Genomic DNA, 21219 nt, shown 5'->3' on the forward strand with positions numbered 1-21219 from the left:
CATTATATAAAATCATTCTAGAAGTTCTAAGCAGTTCAATTAAACACCTGACAAAAATAAGGGCTATAACTTTTGGAAAGGAGGATGAAATTTGTCATTGTTTGCAGATACCCTCGTCCTAGAAAACCTCAGAGAATTAACTTAAAACGATTTAAAATTGATTGCATGCAGGAAGCAGTGACTAGAGAAATATGCAACATACTTTCCTCAACAGTTAATTAAGACAGGATTTTTTTTTTTAAATGTTCACCATAGCTAAACATCTCCCAAAGGGGAAACCCTAGGAATACTCTTAGCCAAATTCAAACTCCAGATGAGTGGTGTTCAGATCTTAGAGATGATTTATGAACTTGCTCCCTCTGCTGGCTGAAAATGACTTTCTAGCCCTGGTACTGGGAGCAGTGGGTGGCTTTCCTAGTCCCAGGTTCCTCTTTTCCCCAAGAAACCCAAGAAATGGTTCTGTCTTGGCTTCTATGGCTTGAAATACTTGCTGATCTATATGTCCCTTCACCTTAGCTGCCATTGTTGCTCTTTCCTGCTGGATTTGGATGTTTGTGTCCCCGCTTCCCCTCCTTCCCTCCCCCCCCTCCCCCCCCAGCTTCATATGTAGAAATCCTAACCTCCAAAGTGATGGCATTAGGAGATGGGGCCTTTGGGAGGTAATTAGGTGATGAGGGTGATTCCCCTGTGAATGAAATTAGTGCTCTTATGAAAGAGATCCCACAGAGCTCCCTAACCATGTATATAATTGTTTTCAGAGAGGAAGGGAGAGGGAGAGAGAAATAGAAACATCAATGATGGCAGAGAATCACTGATTGGCTGCCTCCTACACGCCCCCTACTGGGGATCAAACCCACAACCCAAACCACAAACCACAACCCATGTGCCCTTGACTGGAATCAAACCCGGGACCCTTTAGTCCACAGGCCGACTCTATCCACTGAGCCAACCTGCCTAGGGCAGCCCTTCTGTCTTGTAAGGATGCCATGAGCAGTCCACAGCCTGGAGAGGGCCCTCACCAACCATGCTGACACCCTAATGTTGGATTTCCAGCCTCCAAAACTGAGAAACAAACTTCTGTTGTTTATAAGCCACCCTGTCTGTGGCATTTTGTTACGGCAACCAGGATGGACGAAGATATCTCCCTAGAAAGCTTTTCTTAATGGAGAAATGGAGATTCTATTGATTAAAGGGGCAGAATGAGGAATAAACACTGACAAAACACTGTCTTTGCATCCAGAAGCGAAACTGTACTTCTTCTTGATCTCTTTTGAAAAGAAAACACACACACACACACCAAACAAACAGAACGACAGAGAACTGAAGAGGTCCAGACATGTACCATGCCGCCAAAAGAGACTGCCTGGGGACACTGCAGACAGGTCCCACGCCAGGAGAGGGGACGGCAGCAGCCATGCAGTCGCACAGATAGAGCACCTGCTTTCTGCAGAATGTGGGCAGGCCCTGGGGGTGGGGAGGAGCATACGTAAAACGAAGACTGAGCAGCTGTGCGGGTGGGGTCACAGCAGGCATGACCTAGTTGTGACGACAGGCAGGAACATGTGCAAAATCACATGTGGCAGAGGGGAATTAACAGAGCAGTGAAACCAGAGCCTATCAGTGTTAGGCAAAGTCGGTGCAAGAGTGTTAGGATTAGGTGGACCTAATCAGAGAAAACAGCCCAGAGAGAGGTGCTTCTGAACTCAGCTTGGAAAGAAGGGTGGGCCCTAGCTGGTTTGGCTCAGTGGATAGAGCATCGGCCTGTGGACTGAAGAGTCCTGGGTTTGATTCTGATCGAGGGCACATGCCCAGGTTGCAGGCTCAGTCCCCAGTGGGGGATGTGCAGGAGGCAGCCGATCAATGAATTCTCTCTCATCATTCATGTTTCTATCTCTCTCTCCCTCTCCCTTCCTCCCTGAAATCAATAAAAATATATTAATAATAAAAAAAGAAGGGTGGAAATCTATTGATGGGAGAAGATGCAGAAGAAAGGGGGGCAGGCCTGACTGGATGCAGGCTCTCGGAACTGCATGGGGAAATGTCCGTGCCTGGGCTCAGAGACAGTGGGGAGACTTGGATCAGGGAGTTGTTGTCAAAGAGAACAGAGCCCTGAACGTCTGCGACCATATGATTAAGGTCTCTAATGAACTCCGCTATGATTGGCTTCAAAAGTAGGACATTTTAGAGCCAATAAATATATCATGGAGTTTAACATTTGCACCCACCCTGATTGCTTATAACGGGCAGGCATTCTTGGGGAGAGTTGTTTAAGAAGCAAGTTGAAAGTGTGGTTCCAAGTGACTTACAGAGGTTTGATTGACAGTCTATGGTGCAGATGACACCTCAGACGCCCCGGTAAGTAGAGAGAAGGGCTCGTTTCATGTCCTGAGGAGTCTGGGCCAAGAAGCTGGTGACTGGAGACAGCTAACAATTTGAACTGCAGCTCAAAGTCATTGCTAGCCATGTTGCCAGAAATAAAGCGGCCTTTTGCTTAGGGTACCTCTGTGAGCTTAGAAGGTTAGCTGCCTAAATGTGGACGGTCGCCTGTGTAGTTTCTAGCACAGTGAAGTCACTTTCTCCCGTGTGCTATGCCATCGGCACCTCCGGGGAACAGTCATGCTGCCCCACTCACTCTGGGTTCCTCTGCGGGTGAGAACTGGATGACAACCTCTCCAAAACTATCCTAGAACAAGGTACAGAGAAGCTGACTTGCTACTGGCAACCAGGTGGTAGTTGATACCATGATAATAATAAACTGGGAATGAACAGTATGCCAGAATAAACGGTATACCACAATAAAGTTGACCTGTCTTCAATAAATTCTTTTTTAAAATATATTTTTATTGATTTCAGAGAGGAAAGGCAAGGGGGAAAAGCATACAAACATCAATGATGAGAGAGAATCATTGATTGGCTGCCTCCTGCATGCCCCATACTGGGGATCGAGCCAGCAACCCTGGCATGTGCCCTTGATCAGAATCGAACCTAGGACCCTTCAGTCCGCAGGTCAATACTCTATCCACTGAGCCAAACCAGCTAGGGCTCTTCAATAAATTCTTACTCTAAAGGAGCAACGACCCAACTGCCCACCATAGAACTTCAGCAGAATTCCATGCGGGACCCTGCCTTATTGGCCAACAAGACCCAATAGGGTGAGGAGGTATTTTATGCCCAACATCAGTGGGGTTTTTGCTCTTGGGATCAGGACAGGTTTCTGGGTCCAGGGCGGCTCTCAAGAGGTCTTCTACACCAAGCCCCCAGCCTCTAAACCAAACACATTATAGTAACTCCATCTTATCTGGGTTTATAGTTTTGTTTTTTGTTTTGAGGTCCCACTGGCTCCCTTAAACCCTCACTCTTCCAGGCAGGAATTTCTAGGCTCAGTCTTTCACCGCTTGCTCTTTGCCCTTCCTTGCCACATACACCCTCCCTGAGCTTCACGGGAAAGAAGCGTGTGTCCAGGTACCTCAGGAGAACTGGGTCAAATGAGAGACCAAGACTCTAGAACTTTAGGGAAAGTCCCTATGGCCTTGGAGCTGGGAGGCTGGTGACTTTCCCAGCCTACCCCAAGGTCATTGCTGTTTCAAACCCACTTTCAGCTCCACACTGCCACCGTGTGGCCCCACGGAAAATTGCACTCTTGTTTCTTTTTTTTTCTTCTTCTTAAACTGGGTGAAGGGCCTCCAGGAAGATGGCTCCCCACACCTCAACCTTCCCCTTGCCCATGCCCTGCTCCAGGAGATCAAAATTTTAATTTAATTTGCCTATACCATTATCATTGTCACTGGGAAACAAAGATGCCTAGAAATTTCCTGGTTGCTAAGGGATTTTATTGGTGAATTTCAACTACATTTCTGGGTTCCCGACCCAGGAGTGAGCTGCTGCAGCACAGGCTGAATTTATAGCCTCTTATAAGACCTATTTATATACAAAGCACATCTGGAAAATTATTGGCCTATACCAAACAACATAAAAAGTCACCCTGAGAAACCCATCACCCTCCTCCTGCCATCGTCTGCCCTGCTCCCTAACGAGTTCTAAGGGACTAAAGTGCTGTATTTCACAGTTAGCCTTCTGGGGTCAGCTGCCAAAACTGAGATTCGCCCAGCCCTGTTCAGGTGGCTCAGTTGGTTGGCGCATCGTCCATACACCAAAATGCTGTGGGCTTAATTCCCAGTCAGGGCACATACCTCGGTTGTGGGCTTAATCCCTGCTCGGGATGTGTACAGGAGGCAACCGATCAATGTTTCTCTCACATCAGTTTCTCTCTCTCTCTCAAAATCAATTTAAAAAAAAATAAGATTGGCCCAGACAGCACAGAACCTCCTCGCTTCCCACCGAGACCCACCTCCCCGAACCCTGTCCAAGGCCCTGTGCTGTGCCAGAATGTCTGTGAGAACTTCCCACACATACTGCCAAAGCTGTCACTCATAGATCCAGACAAGACCCTGCCAATTCCTTCAGGAGCCTCCTGGAATAGGCTCCTCAGGCCCCAGCCAGGGTCCAGTTGCTCCCTACTGCCCTCATCACTGGACAGCACCAGCTTTCCGAAGATCAAATGCTGCCTTTCCATGGAAGGAACAGTGAGGCCCCCAAGCCACCGCCACAAGTAAATACCCTGTGTTCAACGCAAAACTGAAAACATGATAGTGGTATGTATGATTTGCTATAGAAAGCAAGAGTAGACACGGAAGTTGCTCTGGCCAGCCTTGATTCCAAGTCTCCTCTCCTCCCCTCTAAAATGTAGCCTCATGGGCCCGTGCCCTAGAAATTATCCGCCAGAAGCAACCTGAAGCCAGGCTATCATTATCTTCTCCAACATCAGTAGAGTGTTCTATCGTCTACAGCAGTGGTTCTCAACCTTGGCTGCACATTAGAATCACCTGGGAATCTTTTTAAAATCCTGATCTCTGGGCCTCATCCTCCGGAAATTCTGTTTCTTTGTTATGGGGTGGGGCCCCAACATTAGTAACAAAGAAACAGAATTTCCGGAGGGTGAGGCCCAGAAATCAGGATTTTAAAAAGATTCCCAGGTGATTCTAATGTGCAGCCAAGGTTGAGAACCACTGGTCTACAGTCTCCCAACCCCTCTAACAAGGTGGCATTTTTATTTCTTTGTAACAGACAAGGAAACTGTTGCTCGGAGAGATTAGATAACTTGCCCAAGTTTGTACAGCAGAAAAGGGGTGAGATCAGGACTCAAACCCCTAGCCTTGGGGTACAAAACTGGTGTTCCTTCTATTTCCCACTATTATGATGAGCAAAGATATTCTTAGTTTTTATTACAGGCACTAAGGTCAGGTACTTTGGTCTGAAGGAGGTGGCGGAGGAACAACTTCAACAGCTCAGGCTGGCAGGGGAGGCTCCGAAGATCCACCGGGGTGGACGGACCGGGAAGAAGGGGGTGGGTGTCAGGGACCCGCCTGGGCAGCAGAGTGCAGTGAAGACCCTGTGGGTCCTGTTCCTTGAGCCTTTGCCCACCCTCCTAGGCCCTGTGTCCCACCCTCCAGTCTCTAGCGCTGAAGGGCTGGAATGCTTTGCTCACTCACAACACTCAGTTCAGTGCTTTTCTTTTCAAGAAACCTAGGGCGTCTTCTCAAAGCCGAGTGGCCTCCTAAACGTGTATCCCCAAAGCCAGGGTCATTCCTCAAGGCCTCCCTAGGAGAGGAGGGCAGATTGAACCTGTTTCCTAGAGCTGCTCTCAGGAGCTCCTCATTAGATGAGCCATCTCTTAAAATCTAAGATTGGATAGTGTAGAGCTCATGGGTTCACAAGCCTCCTATCCATCCACAGTCCTATTTGACCCCCACAGCTGAGGGAGCAAGCATTTCACCTATGTTGGTCCTCAGTGGTTGGCACGGTGGTGGGACCAGGACCCAGTTCTCCTGACTTTTTAGCTGATGCTCTTTCAACCGTCAAGGCCATCTCTGAGATTAGGATCAGAATTAGGGCAGGAAAGCTACCCCATGACATAGCCCCACTGGAGAAAACTCAGGGCAGAGCCCCTGATTCTACCTGCTCTGCTGTCTCTCCCAGCATCAGCATCACAGGATTGAGGGCAAAAATGGACAGAATGGCCATGGAAGGACCACAGTCACCAGAACTGAGTCAGATTATAAATGTCATTGTCATGAAGATCCAGCAAGTCTGCTAGAGCCTGTAGGTTAGAGCCCTTTGTGTTTCTCCGTTGTAATGTCATTTCCAGTCTTGCAAAGTCATGAAAGGTCAGAGCTGAGAAAGACCTTAGAGTGCATCTCTGTTCTACAGGCGAGGAGATCGAGGCCCCGACAGGTGACTTGCCCAAGGTCATATGGTGACCTGAAGGCAGAGACGAGTGTGAAATCCCGGCTCCTGCTTGAGCACAGCACGGATACATTCTCGTGGGAGCTCTGATGAGCCTCAAGTAAATCCAGCGCCATGACCCATCACACTTCTCAAAGGACGTCTCCTCCGTGCAGCCCCAGAGGAAGGAGCTGTCTGGACGCTGGGAGCAGGGGGAGAGCAACCCTCCCTGCTGCCTCTGAGGCTTCCTCCATTCTTAATTTGATCATGATCATTATCATCCCCTCCTCGCCACCCGCCTTTTTCTTACCCTCACCCTCAATGGGTAATACCACCGAAAATACACAACACTTCGCCCCTATTCTATAAAGGGGCAGGTGTAGGGAGAAAAGGAATTTGAACTTGCAGAGTACCTGGTGCTGTACTAAATATTATATCTCTCTCCAGTGGACACGTGGGCATAGCAGGTGAAGCACCCAGACCCATTCATTTGTCTTCATTAAACAATCCTCCCTCTACAAAAAATAAAAATTTTTAAATTTAAAAATTCAGGATCCGAATAGGCCCCCATCAGCCCATCTTCATGCTGGCATTGTAGGTCTGCCAGGCGGTCAAGTTGGAGGGAGCCTTGGGGTCCCCCTCGAAGATGACCTGGCCCATGAAGTCGGTGTAGAAGACGGCCTCCGCGATGATGGAGAACCAGGTGAGCAGGTGGCAGAGGCAGAGCCGCGTCAGCTCGCGGGGCACCTTCAGCACAGACAGCCACAGCAGCCGCAGTGGTCTCGCCCTCGCCCTCCTCGCTCTCCGTGTCGCTGCTGGAGGTGGTGGCCCCGCTCTGGTTGCGGTGCCGGCTGCGCTGCCGCTGCCGCTTCTGCAGGTCGTACAGGTCCCTCATGCTGCGCCAGGGCTTGATCAGGACCACAGCGTTGGCGCGCTGGTAGCGGTAGCAGTGGGGGAAGTAGGAGAAGGTGCTGGAGGCCTGACGGCGGAATAGGGTCTTCCTGGTAGTTTTTCTCTTCTCTCCTCTCCTGGTCGGGCTGGGTGTGCTGGTCAGGTGAGGCTGGGGACAAGTAGCCAAGTAGGAGACCAGCCTCTGAGTTCCAGCCACCCGTGGAGCCCCAGGCAGGGCTGTCCTAGGCCTGCCCTCAGATCTGGGCACCACATCTACCACGTGGGTGTGGTCCCCAGACACCCTGTGAGTACGGCAGGATCAGGGAGCCCACAGTTTGATTCTCCCTGACTCCCAGCATGTGAGACTGGGAGCAACTGAGGGTAGGCCAGACACCCAGGGTAGCCATTCTGGCCTTTCCACACGGCCTCAAACTGGGCTCCCCTAACTCCAGCCCTGACCCTCCCAGCATTTGCACCCAGTGCTGAGATGCGCAGACACACTCCTATAGACCCGTGGGCAGTGCCAGGCTCCCGGGAGTGTTCCCTAAAAGATGTCCAGCTCAGTGATGCCTTCCCCGTCCACCTGCGCTGAGCCCTTCAGTGGCCCTTCAGGCCCAGGCCTCCCACCGAGGCTGGGGCTGAGGCTGAGGGCGGGCGGGCAGCTGGAGCGGGTCAGCAGCAGCGTGGTGCGGCGGCTGGAGAAGCTGCCGTGGGAGAGCTGCCTGCGCATCTGGGGCCGAGGACCCCCACAGCAGGCCAGATGGCGGAGGGGGTGCGGCCACAGGTGGCTGTTGAAGCCCATGTAGATCCAGGGGTTGCAGCAGCTGCTGAGGTTGCCCAGCAGCATGGAGATGGTGAAAGCCACATTGGTGGAATCTGCCAAGAGAGAAGCCGAAGCCTTAGACGGACAGCTGGGAGGGGCCTGGGAGAGAATCCAGGCCGCGCTGAACAGAGGGGGAGACTGAGAAGGGACTCACAGGGGTTCTTTTGTGAGGGGGGAGCACAGCTGAGACTTGAACCTGGGACCCCCAACTCCAGAGTCTTACCTCTCTGGCTTTTTTTGTAGCTACGGGGTTTGCTCCAAGTTGACCTCAGAGGTGGACAGGACCAGCCCAAATAGGAGGCACTGTCTTTGTTCCAAACCTAGACCTTGAATTTTCTAATGGAGGCAGAACTAGGATAAGGCGACTTTCGTAGAACATGCAGGGTACATAACCATGACTTTAGGCCAAGTCCGGGTACCCCCATCCTCATTGATGTCATAGATAGGGGTGCACACTGGCTTCTGGGTTCTGCCCTTGACCCCTCAGGGGCAGTCCCACTCATTCTGTCATAGGCACCTGCTGTGTCCTGGCAATAACTCAGCCAGCTGTCGGGGCAGGGGCAAGGAGACAGGCAGCCTCTGACAAAGACCCAGGGACAGGAAGCCAGGAGCCCAGTGTGCTGTGGGGGCAAACTGGGTGGACTGGAGAGTACGTTTAAGGAAATGGATCTCAGCCCAGCGAAAAGGGCCCCAAAGGGCTTCCATCTTCCCGAGGGAGCCCATGGCTTATAAGATAGCACTCGACTGCACTCCTTGCTCAGAGAGGCACGTGCTGAGCAGAAAATCACTCTACACAGGTGAGGGACATGGGATTGAGGGACAGGCTCATGGTGGTGGGCACCGCAGGCAGGCAGGAAAGGGCGCCCTGGGAGGCACTGTGGCCCTGTCCTAATCCCCCTGCTCCCCTTGCCTGCTCTTCTCCACTTGCCCCAACCTCCTCCCCCTCCTCCCACATCCCGACCACACACTTGCCTTCATTCGGGGCGTTCTTGTCCCACACAGTCCACATCTGGACGCTGAAAAAGGGGGCCCAGCAGGCGATGTAGGCCAGCACAATGATGAAGGTCATCTTCACGGTTCTGATCTTGGCCCGAGAGATAGTGCTGATACTGCTGACCCGAGAGGGCAGCCCCCTGGTGGCTACAGCTGGGCCCGAAGGCGAGGCCCTGTCCCGAGTCCTGCTGCCCCCTCCTTCCACCCTCCAGGTCTGTGTCTTGACTTTTAGGTTCTTACAAATCTCGTAGCAGATGAGGCTGTAGCAGGCTGTGAGCATGGCCACGGGCAGGATGAAGATGGCCAAGGCAGTCCAGGTGATGTAGGCCCGTGGCCCCCAAGGGAAGCGAAAGTCTGCCCAGCAGTCCAACACCCCCGAGCCCTGGGTGACTTCCCGCAGAGAAAAAATGAAGACTTGAGGGAGGCTGAGGATGGCGGCCAACAGCCAGGGAGCGGCGATGAGCGGGTAGGCAGACTGGCTGGGCTGCTGGAGGCTGCGCAGGGGGTGACACACGGCCAGGTAGCGGTCCAGAGTCATGGCCAGCAGCATGTAGGTGGAAGCGAACATGCTGAGCGCCTGCAGGTACTTGACGGCCCGGCAGACGAGGTCGGGGCCCTGGAAGCGGTAGGTGATGTCCCACAGCAGCTGGGGCAGCACCTGGAAGACCGCCACGCCCAGGTCGGTCAGGGCCAGGTGCCGCACAAACAGGTGCATGCGGGCGCGCTGGCGGCCCTGCTGGCCCAGGGTCAGCAGCACGGTCAGGTTGCCCCCCGTCGCCAGCACCAGGACCACGGCCAGGACCCCGATCTCCACCTTGGCCAGCTCCTCATCCCGGCCCAGCCAGGGTGTGGTGGCATTGGGGGGCAAGAGGGTGCCCCCGGGAATGGGGTCGGCAGCCCAGCGCGGCCCAGAATCCATGGTGGGAGTTTGCTGGGAGGGAAGGGGGACAGGGGAGGGACGGGTGGAGAATGGGGTGCAAGGAGAAGTTTAGGGATGAACTGGAGTTTGATGGAGAGAAAGAAGGGCAGGACGGCAGGGGAAGGGCTCCAGTAGAGGATAGGGATAGAGAGAAGGAAGGAGCAGGGGATGAGGAAGAGCTGTGGATCCCAGACGGGAGGGGAACCTGGGAGCGAAGAGAAGGGGGTGTCAGGAAGGGCAGAATGGAAGAAGCTGTGCAGGGTGAGGCTTCTGGAAGGACAAGAAGGCTTGGGGAGCTGCACCAGCCCCGAATCCACCCCAAGTTCGCTTTCTCCAAACTTTTCTGGAAGCAGAAAGCAGACAGATGTCCCTAAGTCTGTTTGGAGGCAGGGTCAGGGCCGTCTGAGTCGCCAGCGAGGGGCGACCAGCCGCAGCAGCTCAGCGGCTCCCGCAGGCAGGCAGGTTTTATGGGCTGGCGGCCAAGAGGCCAGCGGGTTGGCTCCTGCAGAGGAGGGCGGAGTGAGACTCTGGCCCCCGGCTGGGGGGGGAGAGCGGTCAGCCAGGGAGGGTAAGGGGAGAGGGACAGAGGGGCGGGGGACCAGGGATAAGGAGGGAGAGAAGCAGACAACGAAAGCAGTGCTCACTAGCTGACCAGACCCACGGACCCACAGACAGACAAGCTCATCTACGCTGTATCCTGGAGCCATCGGACTGTCTCCCAAGACAGGTACGCACCTGGGGGTGGGGTGGCCATCGCCCACTCCCCTCCCGTGGGACCCTGCAGATGACAGTGCTGTTGGGCGTGCTGCCTGCCCCGGGCTCTCCTACACCCCGGCAGGGTCCAAAGTCTGCAGGGGTGGCAGGACCAGCAGCGCCCCACACAGAGCCTGGACCCTGGGGAGGACGTCTGCCCACAGACCCCGTGGGAGGCTGAGAGCCATGCAGGGAGGAAGAAAAAGCAGGATGTGTGTGGAGAGAGGGGTGGCGGTGAGGGCAGAGAGGTGGAGTGGAAGCAGCTGGACTTGGGGCCCCAGTGCGCTTGGTGGGAGGGGCCAAAAGGGGAAATCGGGTACCGGAGTCTTCAGGGGAAGGCTTAACCCCCGGCCTTCCAGGCTCTTTAAGGGCAATATGCCAACCTCAGGCAACCACCCTGTGAGATGGAAAACGGAGTCTGTGACGCTGGATCACAACTAGAAAGCAGTAGATGCAGGCCCAGGCCCAGCGCAGTGTGTTTCTCCGAGCTCTGCAGACTTCACGGACATCCAGGGGCAGAGGGTAGAATAACGCACGCCCAGAGGAAGCGCTCCGCTCAGCAGAGAAGGCAGCGTGTGGCGTGATGTGCAGGCGTGGTGCTGGCGGGGGAAAGCACTTTAGTTTTGGTTCATACACAAGGTGGATTGCGGGGACTCTCTCCAGAGCAGATTGGTTCGTTCGGAGTGGCGACAGCATGGTCCACAGCCCTCAGAAGGGGCCGGTCCATCATTGTCCTGAGGTCCTCTGGCCTTGCCTTTCAGGCACACCAGACCCCTTTTAGCGTCACTCACCCCCACACCCAGTTAGCATCGCTTCTTGAAGAGTCCGCCTCCTAAACACCTACAAACTCATTTCCACTTCATCCATTGCCACAGTTCAAGCACTCATCGTTTCTCATCTCAAGTACTAAGCATCTGCCCACAGACCCGGTGGGAGGCCGAGAGCCATGCCGGGAGGAAGGACAAGCAGGACGTGTGTGGAGAGAGGGGTGGCGGTGAGGGCAGAGAGGTGGAGTGGAAGCAGCTGGACTTGGGGCCCCAGTGCGCTTGGCCAAAGGGGGAAATTGTGATGCTCTGCTGCCCAGCTTCATCTTCTAAAGGATTTTGCTCTTTAGGTATTCTTTTTTTTATTGATTTCAGAGAGGAAGGAAGAGGGAGAGAGAGAGAAACATCCATGATGAGAGAGAATCATTGATCTGCTGCTTCCTGCAGACTGTGACCTCCTGGTTCATAGGTTGAGTCATGCCAGCTGGGCAGGTATTCTTTTATATATATAATGTTTTCATTGATTTTTTTTAGAGAGAGAGGAAGACATAGAGAGATAGAAACATGGATGATGAGAAACGTCGATTGGCTGCCTCCTGCACGTCCCCCGCCCCACCCCCACCCCCCAACTGGGGATTAAACCCACAACCTGGGCATGTGCCCTGCTCAGGAACTGAACTGGGGATCTCTTGGTTCGTAGGGAGAGGCTCAACCATTGAGCCACACAGTCCGGCTCTTTATGCATTCTTTGCTAAAAAAAGCTTTATTGTTCCATTTGGTCCAATGCATGGGAGAGGGCTTCAGGGTGGTTAAAAGCATGGCTAGGAGTTCCCGGGGGAGGCTCAGGTAAAAGCCAGACACCAGGGGATGCAGAGGGGCCCCTCAAAGGCCTCTGGGCTCCACAGGCTCCAGTCATGATTGAGGGTGAGCCTTTCGAAGAGACACTCGCCCAGCCCAGCCTGGGGGCGGCAGCCAGCGGAGGGGAGCCAGGTGTGGCCCATCTTCTTGATGAGCTTCACCTCCTCACCCGGAAGCGGTTCTGCAGGAAGTCACAGAGCTGAGGGTCTGCGTGGGCAGAACCCGGGCACGCAGGTCCACGGGGCCTGGGCCAGGTTCCTCCCCAAGGCCAGGGCGGCTTCCCTGGCGCCCTGAGTTCTGCCCACTCATCTCAGGGGGCCTCAGCGTGTCCTGGGAGAGGATGCGGCCACCGTCCTGGGTTTCGTGCTTCTTCTCCACCAGCTTGTGAAAGAAACGGCCCCGCCCCCCAGAGCCACATCTTCACAGTGGAAGTGAAAGCCTAAAGAGAGGTAGGTGTGTGTGGGGGGGGGGAGGGGGCGCATGCAGAGGCTGGGAGGGGGGGCAGGCGGCTCACCACAGCCTCCACGTGGTGGGATAAAGCTGACGGATTTGGGAATAAACCACATGTGTTGGCTGGTCCCGGAGGTCGTTCTGAAGGTGGTTCTGAAGGTGGTTCTGAAGGTGGTTCTGAAGGTGGTGAATGGATAAGACGCTGGAGAGTGGCCGGAGGCTGGAAGAAGGGGTGTCCTTGGGCCTGTTCCGTCCAAACACTGTTGAAGCAAGAGGCAGAGCCAGGACCGCCAAGGGCACTGCCTCTTTATGTATTCTTATTTTAAGTCTCTCTACTAGTTCGTTCCCATCCGCAGGCAATTGAAATGCAGTGCTGTCCATTTCCAACAAATCCCAGGCCTCCTCGGACCCTGTGCCTCCCACGCCAGCTATCCCAGTCTCTTCCCTTCACAGCAAAGCTTCTCAGAAGGGCTGGCCACACTCGTCTCCATGGTATAGCTCTCAATCATTCATTTCTTGATATATTCATTTTAAATTATCTACACTTAAACATATGTTTTAAAAATATTACATATTTTGCAAATGGCATCATACTATGTATACCATTCCGGAGCCTCATTTTTAAACAACAATGTATTAGGGCAACATTGGTTAAAAACACTGTGAATTTCAGGTGTACATCTTTATAGTGTGACATCTGTCTACTCCACTGAGAGCTGACCACTCAGTGTATAGCCTCCTGTCATCACCATGTATTTGACCCTCTTTGTTCTCCCTCTAACCCAGTGGTTCTCAACCTCGGCTGCACATTAGAATCACCTGGGAATCTTTCTAAAATCCTGATTTCTGGGCCTCATACTCCTGAAATTCTGTTTCTTTGTTACTAATGTTGTGGCCCCACCCCATCACAAAGAAACAGAATTTCCGGAGGATGAGGCCCAGAAATCAGGATTTTAAAAAGATTCCCAGGTGATTCTAATGTGCAGCCAAGGTTGAGAACCACTGCTCTAACCCCTTGCCCCTCTGGTAACCACCATGTCGTTGACTGAATCTATGAGTTTGGTTTTTGTTTGTTTTATTAGTTCATTTGTTGCTTTTGTTTTATATCCCACATCTGAGTGAAATCATTCAGGTTTTGTCCTTTTCTGTCTGCTTCGTTTCACTTAGCCTAATCCTCTCAAGATTCATCCGTGTTGTCCCAAATGGTGATCATCTTTTTTTATATCTGAGTATAATTCCACTGTATACATGTACCACATCTTCTTTATCCCAATATCTGTCAGGACACGTAGGTTATTTACATGTCTTGGCTATTGTAAATAATGCTGCAATAAATATAAGGATACAAATATCTTTACGAATGTGTTTTCAATTTTTTTTTTTTTTGGTGGGGGGTATATACCCACAAGAGGGATTGTTGGATCATATAATAACTCTATTCTTAATTTTTTGAGACGTCTCCATATTGTTTTTCATAGTTGGCTGTACCACCAAGAGTGCACAAGGGTACCCTTTTCTGCAGGTCCTCACCAACACCTCTTATTTCTTAATTTTGATGATAGCCGTTCTACCAGGTGTGAGGCGACAGCTCCTTGTGGTTCTGATTTGCATTTACCTGATGATCAGTGATGTTGAGCATCTTTTTATGTGCTGCTGGCCATCTGTTTGCCTTCTTCGGAATGTCTACTCAGATCCTCGGCCTCTTTTTAATCAGATTGTTTTTGTTTGTTTTGCTGTTGAATTACATGAGTTCTTTGTATGCTTTGGATATTAGCCCCTTATTATGATTTGCAATGACTTTTCCCCTCTTCTGTGGGTTGCCTTTTCATTTTGTTGATGGTTTCCTTTGCTCTTCAGAAGTTAGTTCAATGTAGTTCCGCTTGTTTATTTTTGCTTTTGTTGCTTTTGCTTTTATGTCAGGGTTTTTAAAAAAAAACAAAAAAACAAAACATTGTTAAGACCTGTGTCAAGAAACTTACCACCCATGTTTTCTTCTAGGAGTTTTATGGTTTCAGGTCTCATATTCAAGTCTTTAATCAATTTTGAGTTGATTTTGTGTTTGGTGTAAAATAGTGGTCCAGTCCTTCCTTTTCCATATGGCTGTCCAGTTTTCCCAACACCACTTATTGCAGAGACTGTCCTTTCCCCATCGTATATTCTTGGCTCCTTTTTTGTAAATTAATTGACCATATATGCATGAGTTTATTTCTGGGAATACTGCTACTTCTTGGTTTTTTGTTTTTTATTTTACGCATCATCTATTGGCTTTCCCTGTGGTAGATGAGCACATAGTGTCCTTTCAACACAGACCCCACCCCCCCTCAAATGCATACCTCCTGGACCCTCACCCCCATCTTCTCAATACAGTTATGGGAAAGTAACTGTGGGTCCCCATCTGAGACTGATCTTATATGAATTAAAAGTTAAATATTAGGACAGTAATAAAGGTTTTGTAAATCTTCTGCCAAAAATATTTTTAAAATATTTTAAAAATTTAAAAGACATGATTCCTAATCAAATAATTTAACCTAATTTTTTACAAGAGAATTTGCTTTCATGGATTTGAATGTTGGTTTACTAACTAGTAGATTCAGAGGCAGAGAAATTGAAATTGTGAGATGCCACTTCCGTTAAAAAGGAAAGAAGGATTCTATTTTCAGGTATTCAACTTGAACATAATGTTTTCAGGAATAGACCTATCGTGAAAAATAAAATTTGTTCCTCAGAATATATACTTATCAGTATCTCATCCCTTAATCTTCCACTTTGGCCAAAAAGTTAAACTCGAAATCATTCCTGCATTATGATTGGCCAGTGGAGCGTGGGGATGTGTGTCTCTCTGTGCCACGTCACCAACCAGGCAGAAGAAAGTGGATAAGGGCATCTTTCTCCTGCAGCCTCTGGGTGCCTGGTCTGCAGAGGCCTCTTCTTGTTTGGGACTCAGAACCCTCTCAGCAGGTTGAATGACGTACCAGAGCTATCATTTCACGGAGATGCCTGGTCCCCCTCCACACACCTGTCACCTGCCTGGGCAACCCTTGATTCACGGTCCCATAAATGCCCAGATAGAGGAAACGGTCTGGGGAAGATGGGCCATTACGGGGACTAATGCATCTTTTACAGCCAGGAGCTGGCCTTGGTGTCGCCATCATCTTCTGTTAAGTTGGTTTAATGCTGAGACTGACGGAGAGCCAACAGGTAAAAGGAGTGCGTGTGGAGGGTGGAAGGGTCAGCCTACGTGGTGTTGACTTCAGGGCCTCCCAGGGAGATGCCATTTTGTTCTTCTTGCCATGAAATACCTCGCACAGTCGTAGAATGTAGGAGTTGAAAGGGACTTAGCTTTTGGTTTGGACCAAGAGGCTGCGGAGTAACGGGAAGGACCCCAGAGACTATCAAGTCCCATGTTTTCATTTTCCAGAAGAAAGTCCAACCTGAAAGCCACAGATGCAAGTGAGGTTCTCGACATCACATGGATATCAGAAGTGAGAACATGACAGGACCCAGGTCTTCCTGTGTGTTCTTTCCTCTGTCTGTACGTGGGTCCCTCGTGGCAGTGATGCTCCCCCTGGCTGCACATGAGTATCTCCTGAACAAATTGTAGAATGTCCAGACCTCCCACTGCCATAGAGCAAAGGTTTCAGCACTGCGGCTAATAGAGCCAGTTCAGTGCTTGGCACATAATAGAAGCTCAGTAAACTCCTGTTGAATGTTAATTCAGAATGTAATGGGCACGAATGAGGAAATTAATGATCTCCACCAGGTAACATTGCCTTACTTTTGAAAATTTTATTGTGGAAATGTTTAAACATTCACAAAAGTAAAGAGAAGCGTGTAATATATGGAATATAATCTGCCTTTGACAGAGGTGTTCTGGAGAGTAGATCAGAGAAGTGACTGTCATGTTCCAGTAGGTCAGGTCAAGTTCCCTGAGTGCAGTGTCTTTGGGAACCTCTCAGCCCACAGCCCACTCAACATGTGGCTGTGAGGGATGCAGGTGAGGGGATCGAGTGGTCAGGCATCCTGGCAGCCAGGAACATGGCAGAAACCAAAGAGGGGAGGCCCTTTTTCCAATATGGATGGTCCCCATGTCCAGCCCCAGGGCAGACCTCAGCTCCAAGAAAGCCAGGCAGACTTAGTACTAGACAGAGTCACTGGTGCTGGGCTGAGTCTCCCGGGTGGCGGGGGAGGGTAGCTCTCTGCTCTGGCATGGCTTCTTAGAACTGGAGGCGATCCTGTCATTCTCCAATGTCACTGGCCCTGACGCCCTTTGCAGGGCTGTTCAAACTTTCTCCACTAATTAATCATCAGTTCGTGAGGAAGTTTTCATTTCTCTCTTAAGCTCGTTGTGGTTATCAACACTCCAATAAGTTCCCTTGGAGTTTAATGAAATGATAGCAGTGAGTCACAGGATGAATGCATAGCATAGCTTTCTAGTTTCCTGGAAGCTGGCGACCAGCTGACTAAGTGGGCTTGACTGTTTGAGGCCAGCAGCCCTGGAGAGAGGAGCCCTTTGGTGCAGGCAGGACTGGAAAGGGCACAGCTGCTGAGCCCATCAGGCAGGGGGTGGGCAGTGTCCACCTCCAGGCTCCTCCCTCCCCCAGAGAAGCAGGATTCCTAGACTCACCGTTAAGAATTCCAGGTCCAGTCCTAGCCGGTATGGTTCAGTGGATACAGTGTCAGCCTGAGGACTGAGAGGTTCCAGGTTCAATTCCGGCCAAGGGCACATGCCCGAGTTACGGGTTTGATCCCCAGTGTGGGGTGTGCAGGAGGCAGCCAATCAATGATTCTCTCTCATCATTGATGTTTCTATCTCTTTCTCCCTCTCCCTTCCTCTCTGAAATCAATAAAAATATATTTAAAAAAAAAGAATCCCAGATCCATACCCCACTCCTCCTCCTTCAGCTACAGGGGAGCAGCAGGTTTGCTGCCAGTGCCCTCCAGAGCCTGCTTTCAGAGCGAGGTCTGCAATTCCTTTTCCTTGTACTTCTTGCTCCACCCCCCTCCAAGTTACCGATATCCTCATGCTGTGTCCAGCATCCCGGGGACACTCATGGCAAGTTCACTACCCAGGTTGGGTGGGGGCATGGGTAGATGGCAGTCCATGTGAGGGGCACTTCCCTTCGTTTGTCTTCTCATCAACACTTACCTATTCTGTGCCCCACTGGTGGGAGGCAGGGAGGGGAGCTCATTAATTGATATTGATAATGTTTACAGGGAGGTAACGTGACATGACCAAGGCGTCTACTCTTCACACCCCTGATGATAATATCTCCAGCTCTTACCATGGTTCTTGGCACATAGTGGGTGTTCAAGAAATGTTTGGAGGAAGGATGATGGAAAAACTGGAAACATCATCAAACCTAAAGTTGGGAAACTTAGCTGTCCTCCTGTTAGTAACTCAGTGTGGCCCTGATGAAGTCACGTCATCACCCTGGCCTCGGTCTCCTCTTATGTAAACCAAGGTGGTTGGACTGGTTGATGTCGAAGGTGCCTACAATGCCTCTTTTCCGGTTCTGTGATGGTATAATTCCACAGTGTCCCTACCCACGCTGAGCTGTTGGTGCTAAATATTACCCCGCTCAGGAGATACTTATGTTTACAACAAGCATTCAGAAAAATAGCACCTAACCTAACGAGGAGCTCTAATTCTGGAAATTCAGAACCAAACGGGTCGGGAAGTTCAAATTCTCAGGCCAGATTAGTTTCATGGGGACAGACTCTGAGCCAGAATCCCATTCAGCAGCTGCCCTGTGCAGGGTGCCTGAACGTCATACAGCAGAACCCCCTCAGGGCATTGTGGGAATGTAAGAGGAGAGAACTCATCCTGGGTGAATGCCACTCTCTGAGGTGCCTCCCACAAGGGCCCATGCCCATGTCCCCTTCCCAGGGTCAGATCTCAGTTCACGTCCGGTCTTGGCATATTTCTCCCTTCAGAATTGGGTGTCCTGACTGCCTCAGTTCAAGGAATGTCATTGGATAGCCAAAACCATCTCTTTAAAGGACCAGTTTAACATGGAATTGACCGTGAGCTTCTACAGTGAAGTTTTAATCAAACGAAGGGAGATACTCTGGACAAAGCATGACTTAGGAGGGTAGATTTGAGTGAACGAGTATTCAGGGGAGATATTCAGACTTGGTTTATGTGTTTGTTTTCTAGTATCTACCTGGCACCAGCACTGTACAGACCTTACCTCAAATTCTCACTGCAAGCCAGGAAAGTACTAGTAAACACTGTATTATTATCCTTTTTTCCTCTCAATGGTGAGTGAGGAAATTGCGAGATTCAGAGAGGTTAAGTGACTTGTCTAAGGCTCCATAGAACCAGTATGTGCGAGACCAGGATTCCACGTCTTTTTGAGAGAAGACTCCAGAACTCAGTCTTTTTGTAATATTATGCTGCTCTTGAATACTTGGAAGAGGGGACATAGATAGTCAACAGCATCCCTTTTTCATTCTTAATAAAAACTACAATACTAATAACAACTAATATTTATATACCCTTACTTGAAAACATACCTTTTTATCATTAAAATACTTGATCTTACATGGTCTCATTTAATTCTTACCATAATTTAGGTAGGTATTTTGGTTCTAATCTAAGGATATTGAGGTTCGGGAAGCTAATTACTAGGCCAAGATCACAGGGGACATAAAGATTGAGATAAGGAACAAAGCCAAATCTCTCCGGGGTCTTCATAAGGAGTATAAGGGATTTTGAGAGTCAAACTTTTAAGAACCACTGCTCTAAGCCAGGCCTTTTCAACTTGGCATTTCTGCCTCTCTCTCTCTCTCTCTCTCTCTCTCTCTCTCTCTCTCTCTCTCTCCCCCCCCCCCCCCCAGTCACATGGAATTGAAACGTAGGAATCATAGACTCATACAGCTTTAAACATGGATGGGCCTGGATGGTGTGGCTCAGTGGTTGAACATCGACCCATAAACCAGAAAGTCATGATTCGATTCTGGGTCAGGACACATGCCAGGTTGTGGGCCCGATCCCAGTGTGGGGTGTGCAGGAGGCAGTGGATCAATGACTCTCCCTCATCAATGATGTTTCTCTCTCTCTCCCTCTCCCTTCCTCTGTCAGAAATCAATAAAAACATATTTTTTAAATAAAACATGGACAGGATCTCAAAATTTATCTAGCCTGTTGGTTGCAAAGTGGAGCCTCAGAGTTTCCCAAAGGTGCTCCAGGGGCTGCCTTGGGAGCTAAGGGAAGGCCAGGCTTGGGCTCCAAGCAAAACTGTTATTCATAAAACTGGCCCCAGAGTCTCTCTTGGGAGGAAGCATCTTGACTTAGGAAAAGAGCTAACAAGCTGCAGGGAGAGAGGTGAGACCCTGATGGTGGGATTTGGAAGGCAGCAAAGACGAGATGGTGAAACCACTAGTGTAAAAAAGTAAACAGGATTTGGAAAGTGAAGAAGAGTGAGAGGGAGGAGGGGGAGAGAGGGCGAGTCTCGCGGCTGCAGGCTGGTGCAGAGGCAGCAGGAACGCACCTGGGCTTTTTGACGCCGGAGAGTCTCATTTCAGCTCTCTGCTCTGCTGGCCCTCTGAGGTCCTCCCCATGCCCCCTACATTCCCCTACACAGAGCTGCCGGGTGTGAGGACATTTGAGAGGGGGGGGGGGATTGAGAAAGGTTGCACCCTACATTTCAGTCAAATGTTGAGCCAGAGATGAAGGCAAAACCACAAGATACAGAATGAGCAGTTAGCAGAGTCCGACGTCGGAGCCCCAGGTGACGAGGACCAAGCAAGGGCTCTGGACCTTGCATAGTGTGAGGGGTGGGGGCTGGGCGATCTCCAGATCCTGAGTAGCAGGGGACTCCGCTGCTACGGGGCAAGTGCCACAGCCCCCAGCTGGTCTCCTCGCCTCTAAACTCCCTGGGCACGATCCCACTCCTGCTGCTGCCTGATTATTTACCCAGAAACGCTGTTCCTATCATCGCTCTTACCTGTGCACATAGCCATATAGTTTCCTGCTTATTAAATCAAACCACGTTCTTTCAGCCTGGCCTCTCACACCACTGTCCCTGAGGCCTCTGACTTTTCTTCAGCGGCCCGAGCACGTGGGTTATCCCCGGACATCATTGACAGTACCACTTGCCTCCAGACCAGTGGTTCTCAACCTTGGCTGCACATTAGAATCCCCTGGGAATCTTTTTTAAATCCTGATTTCTGGGCCTTATCCTCCGGAAATTCTGTTTCTTTGTTACTAATGTTGTGGCCCCACCCCACAACAAAGAAAGAATTTCCAGAGGATGAGGCCCAGAAATCAGGATTTAAAAAAGATTCCCAGGTGATTCTAATGTGCAGCCAAGGTAGAGAACCACTGCTCCCAAGTATCCCCGTGCTAATCCCCCAGGTGCGCAGTGACAGCCATTTAGAAGCTCCTTCCTCCTCTTTTTGCCTCTGAATCTTTTTAAAAATCACTTCAGGATGAGACTAGCCCCATGGTCGGCAAACTGCGGCTCGCGAGCCACATGCGGCTC

General features: G+C 50.7%; 1 protein-coding gene across 1 annotated transcript; it reads right to left on the bottom strand.

The window, feature by feature from the left end:
• Positions 1-6852: 6852 nt before the first annotated feature.
• AVPR1B (arginine vasopressin receptor 1B) lies at positions 6853-9908 on the bottom strand. Its single transcript, XM_036343831.1, has 4 exons — positions 8969-9908; positions 7757-8049; positions 7043-7342; positions 6853-6963 (listed from the first exon to the last, which is right to left on the bottom strand). The coding sequence occupies exons 1-4, from the start codon at positions 9906-9908 to the stop codon at positions 6853-6855; spliced, it is 1644 nt and encodes a 547-aa protein (XP_036199724.1).
• Between the last annotated feature and the right edge of the window lie 11311 nt (positions 9909-21219).

Source organism: Myotis myotis, unplaced genomic scaffold (assembly GCF_014108235.1).
Source record: "Myotis myotis isolate mMyoMyo1 unplaced genomic scaffold, mMyoMyo1.p scaffold_m19_p_18, whole genome shotgun sequence".
NCBI lineage: Eukaryota > Metazoa > Chordata > Mammalia > Chiroptera > Vespertilionidae > Myotis > Myotis myotis.